Source organism: Crocuta crocuta, unplaced genomic scaffold (assembly GCF_008692635.1).
Source record: "Crocuta crocuta isolate KB4526 unplaced genomic scaffold, BGI_CrCroc_1.0 scaffold165, whole genome shotgun sequence".
NCBI classification, from domain to species: domain Eukaryota; kingdom Metazoa; phylum Chordata; class Mammalia; order Carnivora; family Hyaenidae; genus Crocuta; species Crocuta crocuta.
Genome location: NW_027530502.1, coordinates 1,079,159 through 1,094,712, shown reverse-complemented (window position 1 = coordinate 1,094,712; position 15,554 = coordinate 1,079,159). Strand labels below are relative to the sequence as shown.

Genomic DNA, 15,554 nt, shown 5'->3' with positions numbered 1-15,554 from the left:
ATGGGTTTTCTCTTGGGGTCTCAGCTGCCTGGGTCACTAAGGTGGCATCAGTGCTGGTCTAAGACTGGGGCTGGCCTTAGGGCAGGGCTGGAAGAGAAAAAAGAGGGGAAAAAAAAGAAGTCCATGGTCCCCTCTTCCCTGTCCACCATTATACCCCTAACAGAGTTTACTTTGCTTGGTCTTATGGCCAGAAGGCTAGGATTCTCTTGGCACTTTTGCGGTCTGCACCTACAAGACAGTTCCCTGACTAGGCCCACCTTCGGCTCAAAGCCAGGAGAGAAAGGAAGAAGAAAATTGGCAAACTAAGGATTAGTGTGTGAGTTGTCATTCAAGTTTTGGTTTTCTTCCCCAACCTACCTACTGTGTTTTGTTTTGTCTTAATTTGTTTTTTGGGCAAGTTGGGAAAAAGAGGCTGTAGTGGGCTTTCTCCATGTTGGCAGACACCAGTGAGTGTTTGCTGATATTGGGCAGATAGCAGGTCCGTATTAGAGCTGGGGATTCTAGGCTGTCCAGTCAGAACTGCACGGGATCTTACAATAGTTCCCCAAAGGGTAATTAGGGCAAGGGGCATGCTTTTACCTGAAACTGGGAAAAAGATGCCTGTCAGATGGAACAACTCTTACTCTTTCTGATGAAAAAGAAAAACCTTTTAATAGATATTTTAAGTTTGTTTTCTAGGAGCATAGTTATGACAGTAGGTGTTATTAGGATTTATTAGGATTCTAGAAAATTCTGTTGACTGAGAGAGTCTTATAGCATCAGTTGAGTGCAAAAGAACTTAAGCAGCTTATTTTTACTCAGCTCACAAAATTTGCAAGCAAAAAACATGATTGAGATGTCAGAATGTTCAGAGCCACTTATCACCTATGCTATTTCTGTAGACACACTTTACAAGTAAAGCTCAGTTTCAAGTGGTAGCGTTGACGATTATTAGCTTTTGAATTTAAAATGCATTTTTATAAATCTTTTCTGTCTGAACTTGGCCAGTGGCTCATCTGGGTTGAGATGTAGACTTTGCCTCTTCCTTGCCCAAGTGATAGCCCACAAGTGTGTTTTCAGAACCCCTGTACCTCCTTGTTCTCTTTCCTCCCTTCTGATGTTTCCTATTTTCCTTTTTCCTCCTTGCAGCAGAGTCCTCCTTCTATCTGCCTGCTTCTCCAGGGCTTAAGCTCTGGGTCTTGTCTTCCATGTTACCTCGTACAGAATTTGTCTGACCGATATCTTGGGACCTTTGCCTTTAAAGCCTTGCCTGGTGATTGACACTCATCAGAGAAACAAATCTAGACCGTGGTGGTGCTAATGAGTGGTAATGGAATAAGTCTTCAGTAGTATCCTTTGAACTTTTGCATGGCCTACCAGGTACCTTATCCTGAAGTCAAGAGAAATATGAGCATTTTTTTTGGTCTGTCTTAGCAGAGCAGGTATGAACTTAGAGAAAATAATACATTTTAACTGTAGAAAAACTTGAAAATACAAAATCACAAAAGAGAAAATAGAAATCACTATGTTCACCATTCAGTTCATTATTGTCAACCTTTTGGTATATATACCTTGAGTCACTTTTCCATGTGCTGATTATATATACTCATACACTTTAAAAGGGTTAAGACATAGTGTTTCTTTACCTTTATATTACTTAAATATCAGAAATGTTTTTGTTATTAAATATGGCATTGGCATTATCACTTTAGAATGGACTATATAAAATCCTGTCGTGAGTACACAATAACTTATTAATCAGCCTCTTATTGATGCACATTTAGATTATTTTCAAGTTTTTTGTATTTTTTTAAAGTTTATTTTGAGAGAGAGAGTGTGTGTGTGAGTGGGGGCTGGGGGGGTTGGGCAGAGAGAGAATCATCCCATGCAGACTCCCTTGCTATCAGCGCAGAGGCCAGTGCAGGACTCAGTGTCACAAACCGTGCATGACCTGAGCTGAAGTCGGACACTGAACGGACTAAGCCTAGTACCCCTTTAATACATTTTTGAAACTTTTGGTACAGTTTCTCTTGATGCTTATTAAATAGCAAGTAGTTGCTTAAATTTTTCAGAAGTAAAGGTGCCTTTTCCGTTTAAGCCTAATCCACAACGAAAAATGTATAGTTGATGGGGTGCCTGGGTGACTCAGTTGGTTGAACGTCCGACTTCAGCTCAGGTCATGATCTTACAATTTGTGGGTTCGAGCCCCGCATTGGGCTCTGTGCTGACAGCTCGGAGCCTGGAGCCTGCTTTAGATTCTGTGTCCCTCTCTCTCTGCCCCTTCCCTGCTCATGCTCTCTCTCCCTCTCTCTCTCTTTCTCAAAAATTAATACACATTTAAAGGAAATTCAAAATGTATAGTTGCAGTTACGCACAGGTAAGCTTGCAGCCATACGTAATTAAAACAGATAGATGTCCAAGGACTTGGCTTTTCCGTTTTTGGAAAATTGACCTTTTACATACCACTGTGCAGTTTTAATTGAGGTTAGGGGAGAAAAAAAAGGAAAAAAAAGAAAAATTATTACCTCTAATTAAGAAACCCCTCCAAAGGTAGACTGATTCTTCCTCCCTCCTAGGAAATTCTGTCAAGTGATCTCTTTTTTGTGTGGTGTTGTGATACAGTGGGGATCATTACCACCTGCAGACCAGGCTCCTACCTTGGCTTCTGCGGTAGAGGGCCTAATTCTGGTTCTCTTCCAGTTGTGTCCCTCCTCTTGTTGTGTAGTCAGTGGGCCAGGCAGCCCACCTGATGTCCTGTCTCCTACCCTTGTATACCATGCTCTAGATGACATGACTTTGGAATTGCATGCTTTAAGGGCCCAGGTCTGCTTCCAGGGCCTTCATGGGCTTTTCCCAGGTGCATCTGGATTGTAGACTGTGGGAGTGGCGCTGACAGACTGTGGGTGCACAATGGGAATTGTCTGTTGTATGTGTGGAGGCTGTTCAAGGTGTGGGTGTGTATAAAAGAGGAAAGGACACCTCACTTTAGACACTTGCCCTTGATCCTACACATGTTAGGGATGAGCCTGAAAGAGAGCCTGCTACATGGTGCTTTGTTACTGTACACATGTCCTTAGGTTATTAGCAGGTGTGGGCAGAGAGAGCCTTCCAGGGAGAGAGTAAGTCATGCGCTAGGGCCTAGAGGCAAGGAAGAGTATAGCATATAGCATATATGATCCCATTTTGATATTTCACACAGGATACAGGTTGAGAAGTGAAATGTAGGGAAGCAGAGATTGAATCAAGAAAAGCCTTTTATATGGTAGGATTCTGTGCTTTTTCCTCAGCCAAATGGAAGTTGTTGCAGGGTTCTGAGCAGGGATGGTGATTAGAGCTGGCTGCAGAGTGTCATGGGGGAACAGGAGCAGAAGATGGATTCCACTTCGGCTGCTGGTGACAGCCATCCAGGCTGCAGGAGGTGGGGGTGGAAACAGGACAGTGGCCATGATGACAGAGATAAGAGCCTTGCCTACTATATAGGGCTATGCTGTGGCCCAATTTGAGTCAGAAAATGTTATTAGCATTATTTTGGAAAGCTTATAAGGTTCTGCAAATGTTGTGAGTGTTATTGTTAATAACAAAAATGAGTATCATATTTGTGGACAAAGGGCAAGATTGAGATTCTAGCTAATCTCAGTTCTAAGGTAAGCATATATGAAAATCAGCTGAAGTGATAAGGGTAGCTGTCCTAATGTGAGGTGTCACGGCCCCTGAGGGCTCCTTTGGGAGCAGGAAGGCAGCTCTGCTAGTGTTTACGGATGATGGTCCAAGTGGAAAGGACACTTGTGTTGGAGTTGGTGGGCTAGGTGTTGGCATTAAGTGTTGATGGGTAAATGTTTGTGAGGTACGTCTCATCATTCAGGATGTAGGTGTTCACATGGCCCCCTATTTTCAGTTAAGAGGCCTTTCCTTCCACTTGCCGCACTTATGTGCCTGACTCTTTAAACTCCCTACTCACTTTTTCCAGAGGAAATCACTCTTCTCTCTTGTCATGATGTGGAAGGGGATTGGGAGGGAGGGGTTACATTCTCAAACAGGTTTTCAACCAGTCTTGCTGTTTGTAGATTTTGTTTGCTGTCTGAGATATTTGGTGCTTTCAGTTCTGAGAGTTCCTGCAGCTCACAGTGGCTTTCTTCTCGTTATCATCTGCCTGTGTAGCCCTTAGCTTTCAGACTTTCGTGCTTTGATAAGTCGTAAAGCTTATCTTATGCCTCCCATCTTCCAAAAACTTGTTGACATCTGCATTGATTGTCACTTTCACTTCTAATCTTTTTATTTTTGTCATCTTAAAGTATTAGGATTTTACTCTTTGCTCCCTTGAGAAACTCTTGTGGGTTTGTGGGAGCAAAGATAAACAAATACATATTTAATTCAGGAAGTTTAAATGTAGTTAGATAATAAAATAGTGATTGCATGTGTTTAAAGACTTTTTAAAATTTATTTTTGAGAGAGAGCATGAGTGAGGGAGGAGCAGAGAGAGGGGGGTACAGAGGATCTGAAGCAGGCTCTGTACTGACAGCAGCAAGCCTGACCCAGGGCTCAAACTCATGAACCGTGATATCACAACCTGAGCCGAAGTTGGACGCTCAACCCGCTGAGCCACCCAGGTGCCCCTTAATGAGAGTCTTAAAGTTAATATTTCCAATATTGGTACTACTGTAGATTGTCTAACTATAAACTTCTTGAGAAAACTGAAGTTTTCTTCGTTTCTTTATGTATAGACTTGGTTTAGAATATTATATTTTTGGAAACTTTCCCTGACAGTGCAGGGTGGTACAGGAGGCAGTTGGTTCCCCTTTATTAAGAACCATGAAAAGAGGAGATATAGACTATAACTCTACAGAGTTTTCTTTCAAAGATTAGAAGAACTTGAGTTCAGACAGTTGGTTGAGTTGCTCAGGATCTTACATTTTGGTGCAGGCAGGCTGGGCCTAAGGACCCAGAGGGGTGTAGGATTAGCCCAGAGAGTCCTTGGTTTCATGCACAATGGAAATCAAATGTGAGCCAGCAGGAGATAAAAGCAGAGTTTATTGAAGATATAGGGGGAGGAGATATGGATAGAGCATCTGGGAGACTCACAAAGGAAAGAAGCATGAATCTTGTCTTTGTTTGGGGATTTTATTGAGGATGGTGGTCAGGTGCACGTATCTGCTCAGGCATCCAGGAACCACTTAGAGTAAAGACAAGAGCCAAGGGGTTATTCCTTGGAGCCAGGGGGCCTTGGTGTGGAGGTGTCTAGCTCCGGTGGTCTGGAATATGCCTGTGGTAGCTTTCTCTTGTCATTCTCACCTGGTCCTTCCCTAGATGTTATCTGTTCTAGAGATAAAATTAATCCTTGTCCCTTACAAGGAGGACATACGGTATTGGCATTACAAGGTGTATGCAGAGTGGAGTGGAGGTTTATATCCTAGTAAGAACAGAAGCTGGAAGAGAAACAAAGGAAAAAAAAAAGCCAACAACTTTTTCTCTGATGGGGTCCCTTCCATCTCCCTCGCTCACTTTCGCACTGGTAGAGGTGAGCTTGGGATCTGGGTCTGTTGTTTCCAGTTCTTCGCCTAGCCCTTTACAAGCCTGCACTGAGACATCATAGAAGGAAAATGGTCTAGACTGGATCGTCCCAAGAAGCCCTGGGAACTTTCACTGATTATAACAATGTAAGCCCCATGAGAGCAGGGACTAGGCCACTTTGTTCACTGCAGTATCCCCAGTGTCCACGTGTCTACACTTGGCACGTGGGAGGTGCTCAATAAACATATATTGATTTACAAAATGAACTGAATACTTATAAGGCCTTGTTTACAGAGACAGATATTGAACTTTGTCAAAATAATTTCTCAAAAGCAATAGTGTCTGCAAATGTGGCGAAGAGGATGTGTCATAAATAGATCAGATACCTATTACTTCATTTAGCCTTAGGTTCCCATGGTAACTCCACGTTCCTTTTATAAAAGAGAAATCCGAATATAAATATTACTGCACATTGCTACTGTGCACATGTACTTGATAATGTGGGCTAAGGAAGTTTTTATTTTAAGGTGTGTGTGTGTGTGTGTGTGTGTGTGTGTGTGTGTCTGCAGTAAGTATTCTCACACCTTTGACCCTCCGACGTAAGGAGGGTGAGTTTGCTCACTCACTGGAACTGGAGTTGAAGTATTTGTGCGAGGCTCTACAGGCTCCTGTTCTTTGTCCTTCTTGCTGCCTCGCTTTCTCAAATATGGGTGCCAAGCTGTTTGCTGAGCACTTAGATTCGAGAGCTTTCTTCCCAAAGGAGCCGCAGTCTCCTCAAATACAGGGTCTGCTCTTCTCAACCTTTTCAAGGAAAAGGAACCTTTTGTGAAGAAAATGGATTATATTTGCTTCTTTTGGTCCCACTCCTCTGTATGTGTTCTCTTATTAATCAACGCTTTTTCTTCTTTGAGTCCTGAGTCTCTAACTGCCTCTTTTCTTTTGAGTACAGTTTGTGCTCATCTACTGGGTCTCTGTAATTAACTGTGGTCATTTCTTAGTTGACTCTAGGAGCTAAGCAGGGAGCATCTGGGAGCTGCATTTCTCATCGATGGGTCACTGCCACGAACAACCCTCAGAGTTGTTCCACTGGGGTCCTCCACCGAAGACCAGGCAGTTTCATTTATTTTTTTATTATTAGTTGAGTCAGTCACTCATCTGTCTCACCACCCTCAGGCTCCTGTATTTCACTGCGTATCTTCAGGCATATCCTTTAGGCTTCGACTCGCTGTTTGTCACACCCTATCAAACTAGCTACTTATGAAGGAGCTGGTAGCACTAGAACGCGTACAAACCCTTCTATCTTTCAGGGCTTTCTCCTCAAAGGCTTCTCACATGGTTCCGGCTCACAGAAATCTGTTCTGACTCTGAAATTATTACATAATGAGGTCATATCATGCACATTCTACCTTATTTTTCCAGAGAGCATGGTTACTAAAAACCAAGCCATTTGGGTGCTAAGAAATAGTTGTGTCTAAATGGTGTGTCTTTCCTGATCAGATGAGGGCCTCCAAATGTGGGGCGACGGATGTGTTGGAAGTCGGTGGTGATGGTCGTGACAAGAATTCACCTGAGGCAGAACAAAGGCGATGGAAGTTTGTGGAATACACCTCAAGAGAGTGGAGGGCAGGACAGCAGAGGAGAGGTTGTCTGCAGCGAGGCCGTGGGTAGGGGCTGTTTTAAAATGGAGAAGGTGAGGAGGTGTGGTGACATATGGAATCTTCCCCCCACCAAAAAAAATTTTTTTTAAACATTTATTTATTTTTGAGAGACAGAGACAGACCATGAGCAGTTGGAGGGGCAGGGAGAGAGGGAGACATAGAATCTGAAGTAAGCTCCAGGCTCTGAGCTGTCAGCACAGAGCCTGACATGGGGCTTGAACCCATGAACCATGGCATCATGACCTGAGCTGAAGTTGGATACTTAACTGACTGAGCCACCCAGGCACCCCAGAATCTTCCCCTTTTTTAGTAGCTGTGACTCGTTGTAAGTAGCGCATTGGTTATTTATGGCCTGTGGATGTTTTGAGGTGGGTCTCCTGATGGGCCTGTCTCTATTCAGCCAGCTAGCTGATCACTTCGGCCCTTTCTGTGTTCATCACTCAAGCCTGTTTGCCTGAAATGGCCTCTACCATAGATATCTGCTAGAGGGCTTAGGGACAAATTGGCTGGGATAAATTTATTGAGAAGTGGAACAACATGGTACTTTATGGGAGAGGTAAGGGATGTTTGTTGGTAATTTTCACCAGAAGGAATTTTTAGTTGAATACTGACCTGTGATACTGTGTTCTTCTCTGGAGCCCTTAATCCTTACGCTTTCTTATAAAATTATATGGTGTGGTGCATGTGTATGTGTGTGTCCTGTCCACTCCAAACAAAATCATAAGCTTGAGTACAAGGACTATGTGTTTTAATTATTTTAGATTGTCCCCATAGCACTTAGGCCATAGTACTTCTTTAAAAAATCAAGTTCAAGTGCCACATAGTAAAGACTGATATATATTAATGTTAATATATAAAAATGATATATATTATTATAGGCATAAATCATTATATATGTTAATGTCTTATAAAATATGCATATTGTCAAGATATGTATGCATATATGCTTATTTTTATATGTGAGATTTATGTAAATCATCAGCTAGCCTATGTGTAATTAAATTCTAATAGTTGTCATCGTGCTTGGGAGGCAATACCCCAGGTTTTTTGTGGGTGCCATGAAGCTTTTGAAATATAAACGACTTTTGTATTTGGGGGTGTCATGGCAAGCCAAAACTGTTTGGTAGTTCAGGTAGTAAAAACAGATTTTATTCGGGAGCTGTTATAATAGCAGAAGAGAGACCTTAGTACAGAAATGGGTTTGGTTTTGAATATAACATGGACAAGTGGGGGGTTATAGGCAAGGACGCCCAAAGGCCAAGGCTTCCCTGGGAAGACAGTTTAGCGGAGCCTGCACTAAGATTGGTCAAGGAGAATGTTTGTCAGGGGTACTTGGGGACTCCCGTATTTATTCCAGTGTTTCCTCATATTTTGTGTTTTAGTTGTAAGATAACACAGTTTGAGTCTTTGCTTTTTGAGAGTTTGTGCCTATATTTTTATTAATGAGCATGTGCGTGTGGGGGGTGTACCATGATGTCTGTTGAGGGATCATCTTTCCTTTGGTATTTGGTGATCAGTAGTCATTCCATGTTCTTTTTCTTTTTGGGTTGTTCTCTGGTTCCCACGTATTTATATTGCAAAATTTTCAAAGGATCCCATCATTTTGTTATTTGGGGCAGTGTCTCCATGCTCGAGCATTCTGGGATTTGCAGAATAGCTGCCATCTTCTGCATGCGGTAGGTCCAAGCACTTTGTCCAGCTTATGATTTGGAAAGTATGGCTTGTGAGCAGATACTGCATTGTCTTCAGAGCTCGCTGTGACTTGTGTCATTATGTTTGGTATTAAACTGTCTGGAGCCCTGAAATTATCAGGAATTCTGCCCGCGCATCTTGTCAGGGAAACTTGTGCAACATGTTGAAATAGGCAGGAAAGATTCCTGTGTGGTGCCCTTTGCTTGAATGATCAGTCGTTCTAGGGATCTATACCTTTGTCTTTGAACTATTTTACAACACTGTTGAGTTGTAGGAAACCAACAGTAATACAAATGACTCTTGTCCATGGGAATGAGAGTGTGTCTTATTCTTTGAAATGCAATTAATTGATCATTACCCTCCAGATATTTACCCTTTCTGCATCTCTTAGTTCATTTCACTTTCCTGGTTACCAGCTTATGTGTGTTCTTTGAATTCTCCTTGGAAATGGTTATAACATGTTATTGGTTGACTTGCTAATTAATGATAAATAAAATCTTTGATGTGTATTCTATATTGGTATAAGAAAAAAAGTTTACCTTTTTAATAGCTCTTTAACACCTGAGAAATTCCCATTTCCAAGGGATCACTGCAAATACTCAATGGTTTAAGTGGGTCTGTGGCTAGAGCTTTGGGGTATTATGTGTAAATCTGAAAACTTATTTACTATAATTCTCTTTATTTGAATATTTGAGGAGCATATATTGTATCTTTAGTGGTTTTACTGCAACACACTATTTCTTACATCTTTGGTATGGATTTAAAGGTTGCTTTCAGACACAGATTTTAAAGAAAATTCTCTGTTATCAGCCCAGATGAAATAGCCTATTAAATAATTTAAAACCCATCTGACTTGGGCTACAATCTCAATTCCTGACCCTAAATGTTGCCCTCTTCATCAAATAGGTCTGCATTTCAATATTTTTAAATTATAAATAAACACATTAAGCTTCCTGCTGCAATCCTAAGCATTTTGTAACAGAGGAGCTGTGGTCCTTTAGAGGTCAGTAAGCGGGAGGAAGCAGATAAGATAAAGAATTTTAGGAAAATTAATTGGCATATGACATCTGCCATTACAGCTAGAAAATATGATATGCCTTTGACCTGTTCTCTTTGCTGTTCTCATCTCCTAACTGGGAACCTGAATGACACAGAGGCAGTGGTAGAAGAGACCTGATGAGCTTCTAGCTTATTCTGAGGCCTTCGTTTGAAATTCATGTCAGACTTCTCAGCATCATTATTTTGCAAGGATGATAACAAATTACCTGACTTTTACCTATGGGGGTCAGGATCTTCTCAGTGTGATATGAAAATAGGAAAGACTTCCTCATACAAATAAGTGGGAGCAAGAGAAACAAGAAAGCCATTATGTAAGCGTGTGGCTGATCAAGGCTCTTCCACACTAGGTGATTGTGATAGGCTGAATAACGCCCCCCTGCCCGAGTCCTCATCCCTGGAACCTGTGAATGTTACCATTCCATGATCATCAACAACAACAACAAAAGGCTTTTGAAGATGTGTCTAAGAATTTTGAGATGGGAGATGATCTCAGTGAGCCCTGAATGCAGTCACAATGGGAAGAGAAAGGAAGCAGTGTGTCCACGGAGGCAGAGCCTGGAGTGATTTGTACAAGCTAACAAATGCTGGTAGCCACCAGAAGCCGGAAAAGGCAAGGGATGATTCTTCCCTGAAATCGCTGGAGGGAGCTTGGCCTGGCGGATGCCTCAGTGATGCTTGGACTACTGGCCTCCAGCATTGTGAGAAGAGGTTCCTGCTGTTGTACGCTGCTACATTGGTGGCAATTTGTTATACCAGCCATTGGCAAACCAGTACAGACGTTGCTACCCGGGAGCGGGGAGGTGCTGTAACCAATCCTTAAAAATGTGGAAGTGGTTTTAGAATTGGGTAAGGAACAGAAAGTGGAAGAAATTTAAGGCACATTATAGGAAAAGCCTGGATTGTCTGGAACAGACTGCTGGCAGAGATGTATCACATCTGCCAGTGAGGGCTCAGTGAGGAGCACAGTAGAGAAAATGTAAACTTCCCTAAGCAGACTGTTGGTAGAGATAGGGAAGGTGCTAGTGGATAGGGCTGAGAAGAAAATGAGGAATATGCCACCGGAAATTGGAGGAAAGACGATCCTTGTTACATAGTGGTGGAAAACATAGAAGAGTTTTGTTGTATGCTTATGCGGAAGTCAACACTTGTACGTGATGAACTTGGATATTTCCAGAGGAGGATTTCTGAGCAAAGTATTGAAGGTATGGCCTGGTTCCTTTTTGCTGCTTATTGTGAAATGTGAGAGGAAATAAATAAAGAAGGAAGAATTCTTAAATAGAAAGGAAACCAGACTTGATGATTTGGGAAATTTTCATTTTGTCCAGCTTCCAAACGATGCTAAGATCAGGAGACCCACCATTAAGAAAGTATGCTGTGGAGAGAAGCCCGAGAATGTGTCTGCAAAATCTTTTGCTAGTGTTGAAGAAATTAGGTGTCTGACTCATGCATCTCTTTAACCCTCTCAGCAGAAGCCAGGAATAGGGATGGGACTGTCCAGGAAAGATCTTTGGAGGACCCTCCATCATGGGATGAATCCTGTGACATGCACAGGAGACTCACAAGGTTTTTGATAACATCAACAGAAATACTGCCAGCTTGAACTGAAAGGAACAGAGAGGTAGATGAAATGGAGGAAGGCCGTTGGAATCCCAAAATTTTACAAGCAAGAAACAGCTTAATAAAGTACTCAGCTGCAAAGATGTTCTCCTTTTCAAAAAACAAAGCAAAACAAGAAACAACCTAAGAACAAGTCTGAGGGTGGAGCTCTGGGCCCCGATGTTGGAGCCGTAAACTACAGAGGATGGTTTCTAGACCTCAAAGCCTAATGGACTCTGTCCTGCCAGATTTTGAAATTACTTGGAACTGTTGGCTTATTCCTTTCCTTTCTCCCTTTCAGTTTATCCTTTTTAGAATGGGAATGTCTGTAACAGTTGTTAAGGTCCAAACCCATTGTATTTTGGAAGGAGGTAACACAGGTGACAGATGGAGAGGAATGTTGCCCCAGTGTGTATCATAACCAGAGTCTTCTCATACTTATTTGGAGGATTACATCTGGGACTTTGGAGCTGATGAGATACAGATGATGTTTGGGATTTTGAGTTGATGCTACGATCGGTTGAGACTTTACTGAATGTTGGGCTACACAGGATATATTTTGCATGCGAGAGGACCATGTGCCTTTGGGGATAGAGGGTGAATCATGGTGGGTTCAATAATGCCTTCCCTGCCCAGAGAAGGTAGGCATGTCCTCATCCCTAGAACCCATGAATTATCTTTTATGGAAAAAGGGACTTCAAAGATGTGAATAAGTTAAGATGGGGGGATTATTCTTTATTATCTAAGTGGATCCTAAATGTAATCACAAGTATACTTATAAAAATAAAGCAGAGGGAGCTAAGACAGAAGAGGAGAAGGTACTGTGACCGTAGAGGTGGAGACTCTAAGGCAACGAATGCCAGCAGCCACCGGACACTGGAAGAGGCGAGGAAGGAGTGGATTCTCCCCTGGTGGGAGGCTGACACATTGATTTTAGCTCAGTGGTACTGATGTTGGCCATGTTGTCTCCAGAACTGTGAAAGGTAGGGGGGAAGCCAGTGGTTTCTGCTTCTCTGCATGTTCTCATATCCTGTTTGAATATGTGACATCCTTAGGGTTACTCTTAGACTTGTCAAACCATCAGGCTTTCTATTAGAAACTTTTCCCACTCCTTCCACTTTAAAACAGTAACCTTCTATTTTAAGCATAATGATATTATATAAACTGAAAACCCTGGTAAATAAACACAAGGTTTGACTTCTTCTCACCTATGTGACATAACAGCTGGGTATCTCTGGCTAGATCACTCACCCAGTCAGAGTTTCACTTGAACCATGGCCATATTGTTAACTGTCCTTCCTGAACCAGGTCACTGTTATCAGTACTCAGTGGTGTAGATGCATGTGAACAATATCAGATAAATAACGTATGGTTCTACCATGTTCAACTATGAATGATGCTTCTTTGAGTTATATGGAAGCTATGAGGCGTATTTTTGCACATAAACTGTTTTTCCCCTTAGACTGGGTGCTACCAGAGGGATTTGGGGTTCAAATTTTTGACTGCTTTAAAGCTTTGATACCTACTGATCCACTTTCTCCACAAAGGTTATATCACTTTACTCTTCAATGGAAGGCACACGAGTGCCCCGTTTACTGCACTGCAGCCTTAGAAACCATTTTTTTTTAATGTTTATTTATTTTGAGAGACAGAGGGTGCACCTGTGTGATTTGGGAGGGGCAGAGAGAGAATCCCACACAGGCTCCACACTGTCAGCGCAGAGCCTGACATGGGGTTCAATCCCACATCAGGACATCAAGAGTCAGATGCCTGACTGACTGAGCCACCCAGGTGCCCCAGCCTTAGAAAACTTTTAAACATGATTTTAAAAACATTGTGTCAGCTTGATGAAAACTGTATTTCTTTGGCGAGGTTTAATTTTTTTAGTTTGTACTGATCTTTAATGAGTTGTCTGTGTTCTTTGACCCTAGTTCCAAATAATTATGTGTTCTTTCCTGGATTGGTTTTTAGAAACCCAGGATTGTTAATTAACCTTTGTTGTGTGTTGTTTCTTCACCCATTTGTTGTTTTGTTGTTTGTTTTTTACTTTATGATGACTTCTGTGTTTAACCTTTGCAGGTAGTTACATTTAGTGAAGTTTTGGTGCTTTCCTTCCTTCCTCCCTCCTTCCCTCCCTCTTCTCAACGTTTCCTCTGGAAAATTTTTCCCATTTGGCTGCTTTTAGTAATTTTTTTTAGGTACGTAGATTTGCCCTTAACTGACAGTAAGCTATATTTGAAATCAGGATCTTGTCAACTTAATCTCAAATTACCTGTTGTCAAGCGTGGTCAAATATTTGAGTGGAAAAAATAATATTCACAGATGATTGCCTGAAGGGTACACTCAATTTTATTTCTGAAGCAGAGTCTCAATGCAGCATAAAAACCTTGCTTCCAGCCTGATAATTCCACCTTTTCATTTTATCTTAAGTATATGCAGAAACTGAAGCAGAGGAAACAGTTTGTGCTTTATCACATCTTCACTATTTCCTTTCTCCGTATCATTCTCTCCAGCCTCACCATCCTTCGTAAGGATAATAACTCTACCATTCATCAAGTGCTGACTCACTTTAGCCTAACACAGCCTAACATTTTCCATGCATTATCTTAATTAATTTCCACAGCATCATTACAAAGTAGGAAATATTACTATTCTAAGTTTACTAATGAAAAATGGAGGCTTTGAGAAGTCAAGTGTCTTGCCCAGTATTATACCGGTTGTACTTGGTGTAGTGGGATGTGAATTCACATCCAGACATTTCCAATTTCAGGAGCCATTTCTTAAGTAGTATTCTTTCTCTTTGTACACACGTGTGCGTGCGTAAGCATACACATACACCTTCCCACCTCACACACCTGATTTCCCGATGTTGATAGGACTTGATTTTTCTGTTCTCTTTGGTCACTGATACAGTAAGGGAGGCAAAGTAGAGTGAATGAATCCAAACAGCAACATGCAAGATACTCATTGAATAAATAGGATATTGAACAGAAAATATTCGGGGGAAGATTTAGAATTTTTTCTTTCTTAAAATGCTCCAGTGACATTGGTGCTTGTTCTCCCTCAGTTCAAGCACCTCACAGTTGGAATGTGCTTCTGACCAGGGGAGGTTGTTGTGAAAACATCAAAGCAACCAAAAGCTAGAGATAAGTGGGTTTGGTCTTAATCTGGCATTTGTAATAAATGTCTATTTTATATTCTGTGATTGATGGCAGCCTGCTGTGGTGGGTGTGAATGGAGCCTGGGAAAGGTGCTTAAAAAACTGTTTGTCTTTTACTAACATTTGGATGATTAATTATTATACCTGCTGTTAAATTTTAAACGGAGAATTAGGTCAGTGGGAATGGTTTCTTCTTTCTCTGAAAAACTAGGGACAGTGGTGGTATTCAGTTTCCTAGTATTATTTAGCTCTTTAGAATCATATCTATCAATTACTTGGAGCTTAAAAATATCTGCAGAAGGGATAGGGAAGTGTGCTCTAGTGTGCTTTTCAGGGAGGTGAGACTCAAGGTCATTGGTCACAGCTTGAGAGCATTGACTGCCCCTCCTCATATCCTCAGTGTCTACTCACTGCCTGGCCTGATATATTTTTTATAAACAAACAAAAAGCAACGCCCTGCTTGATGTGAATGGAATAGGGTGAGACTGAGAGTCAAGCAGAGAGTATTGTTTGGAATCAGGCCTGCACGCAGGTTGGGTGTGATTGAGAAAGCACAGTTGTCCCATTCAAACTGGCTCTAACAAAGGCTTGTTTTTGTCATTGTTTGCAGAAAGATTACCACTTTGAATATACAGAATGTGATAGCAGCGGCTCCCGGTGGAGAGTCGCCATTCCGAATTCTGCAATGGACTGCTCTGGCCTGCCTGACCCAGTGAGAGGCAAAGAATGCAGTAGGTTTTGACTTTTTGACTGTTTGTTTTCCTGATTAAGCTACATCCGTTTGGCCCATGAAGCTAATGATAATGAGTACACGAGACTTTTAGAAAAATGAGCATATAGCATTGATGTCTAGCAGAGCAAAAACTTCTTAATACTCAGTGCCCTTATGCCTGAAGTCTGAA

General features: G+C 41.7%; 1 protein-coding gene across 2 annotated transcripts in view; it reads left to right on the top strand.

Annotated features, from left to right (window-relative positions):
* Window positions 1-15,554, top strand: part of ELAPOR2 (endosome-lysosome associated apoptosis and autophagy regulator family member 2) — a 220,181-nt gene that overhangs the window by 125,114 nt on the left and 79,513 nt on the right. For both annotated transcript variants that reach the window (XM_077766796.1, XM_077766797.1), the window contains exon 2: window positions 15,263-15,383. In XM_077766796.1, coding sequence (XP_077622922.1) covers window positions 15,263-15,383 — 121 coding nt within the window. The remainder of the gene's footprint in view (window positions 1-15,262; window positions 15,384-15,554) is intronic.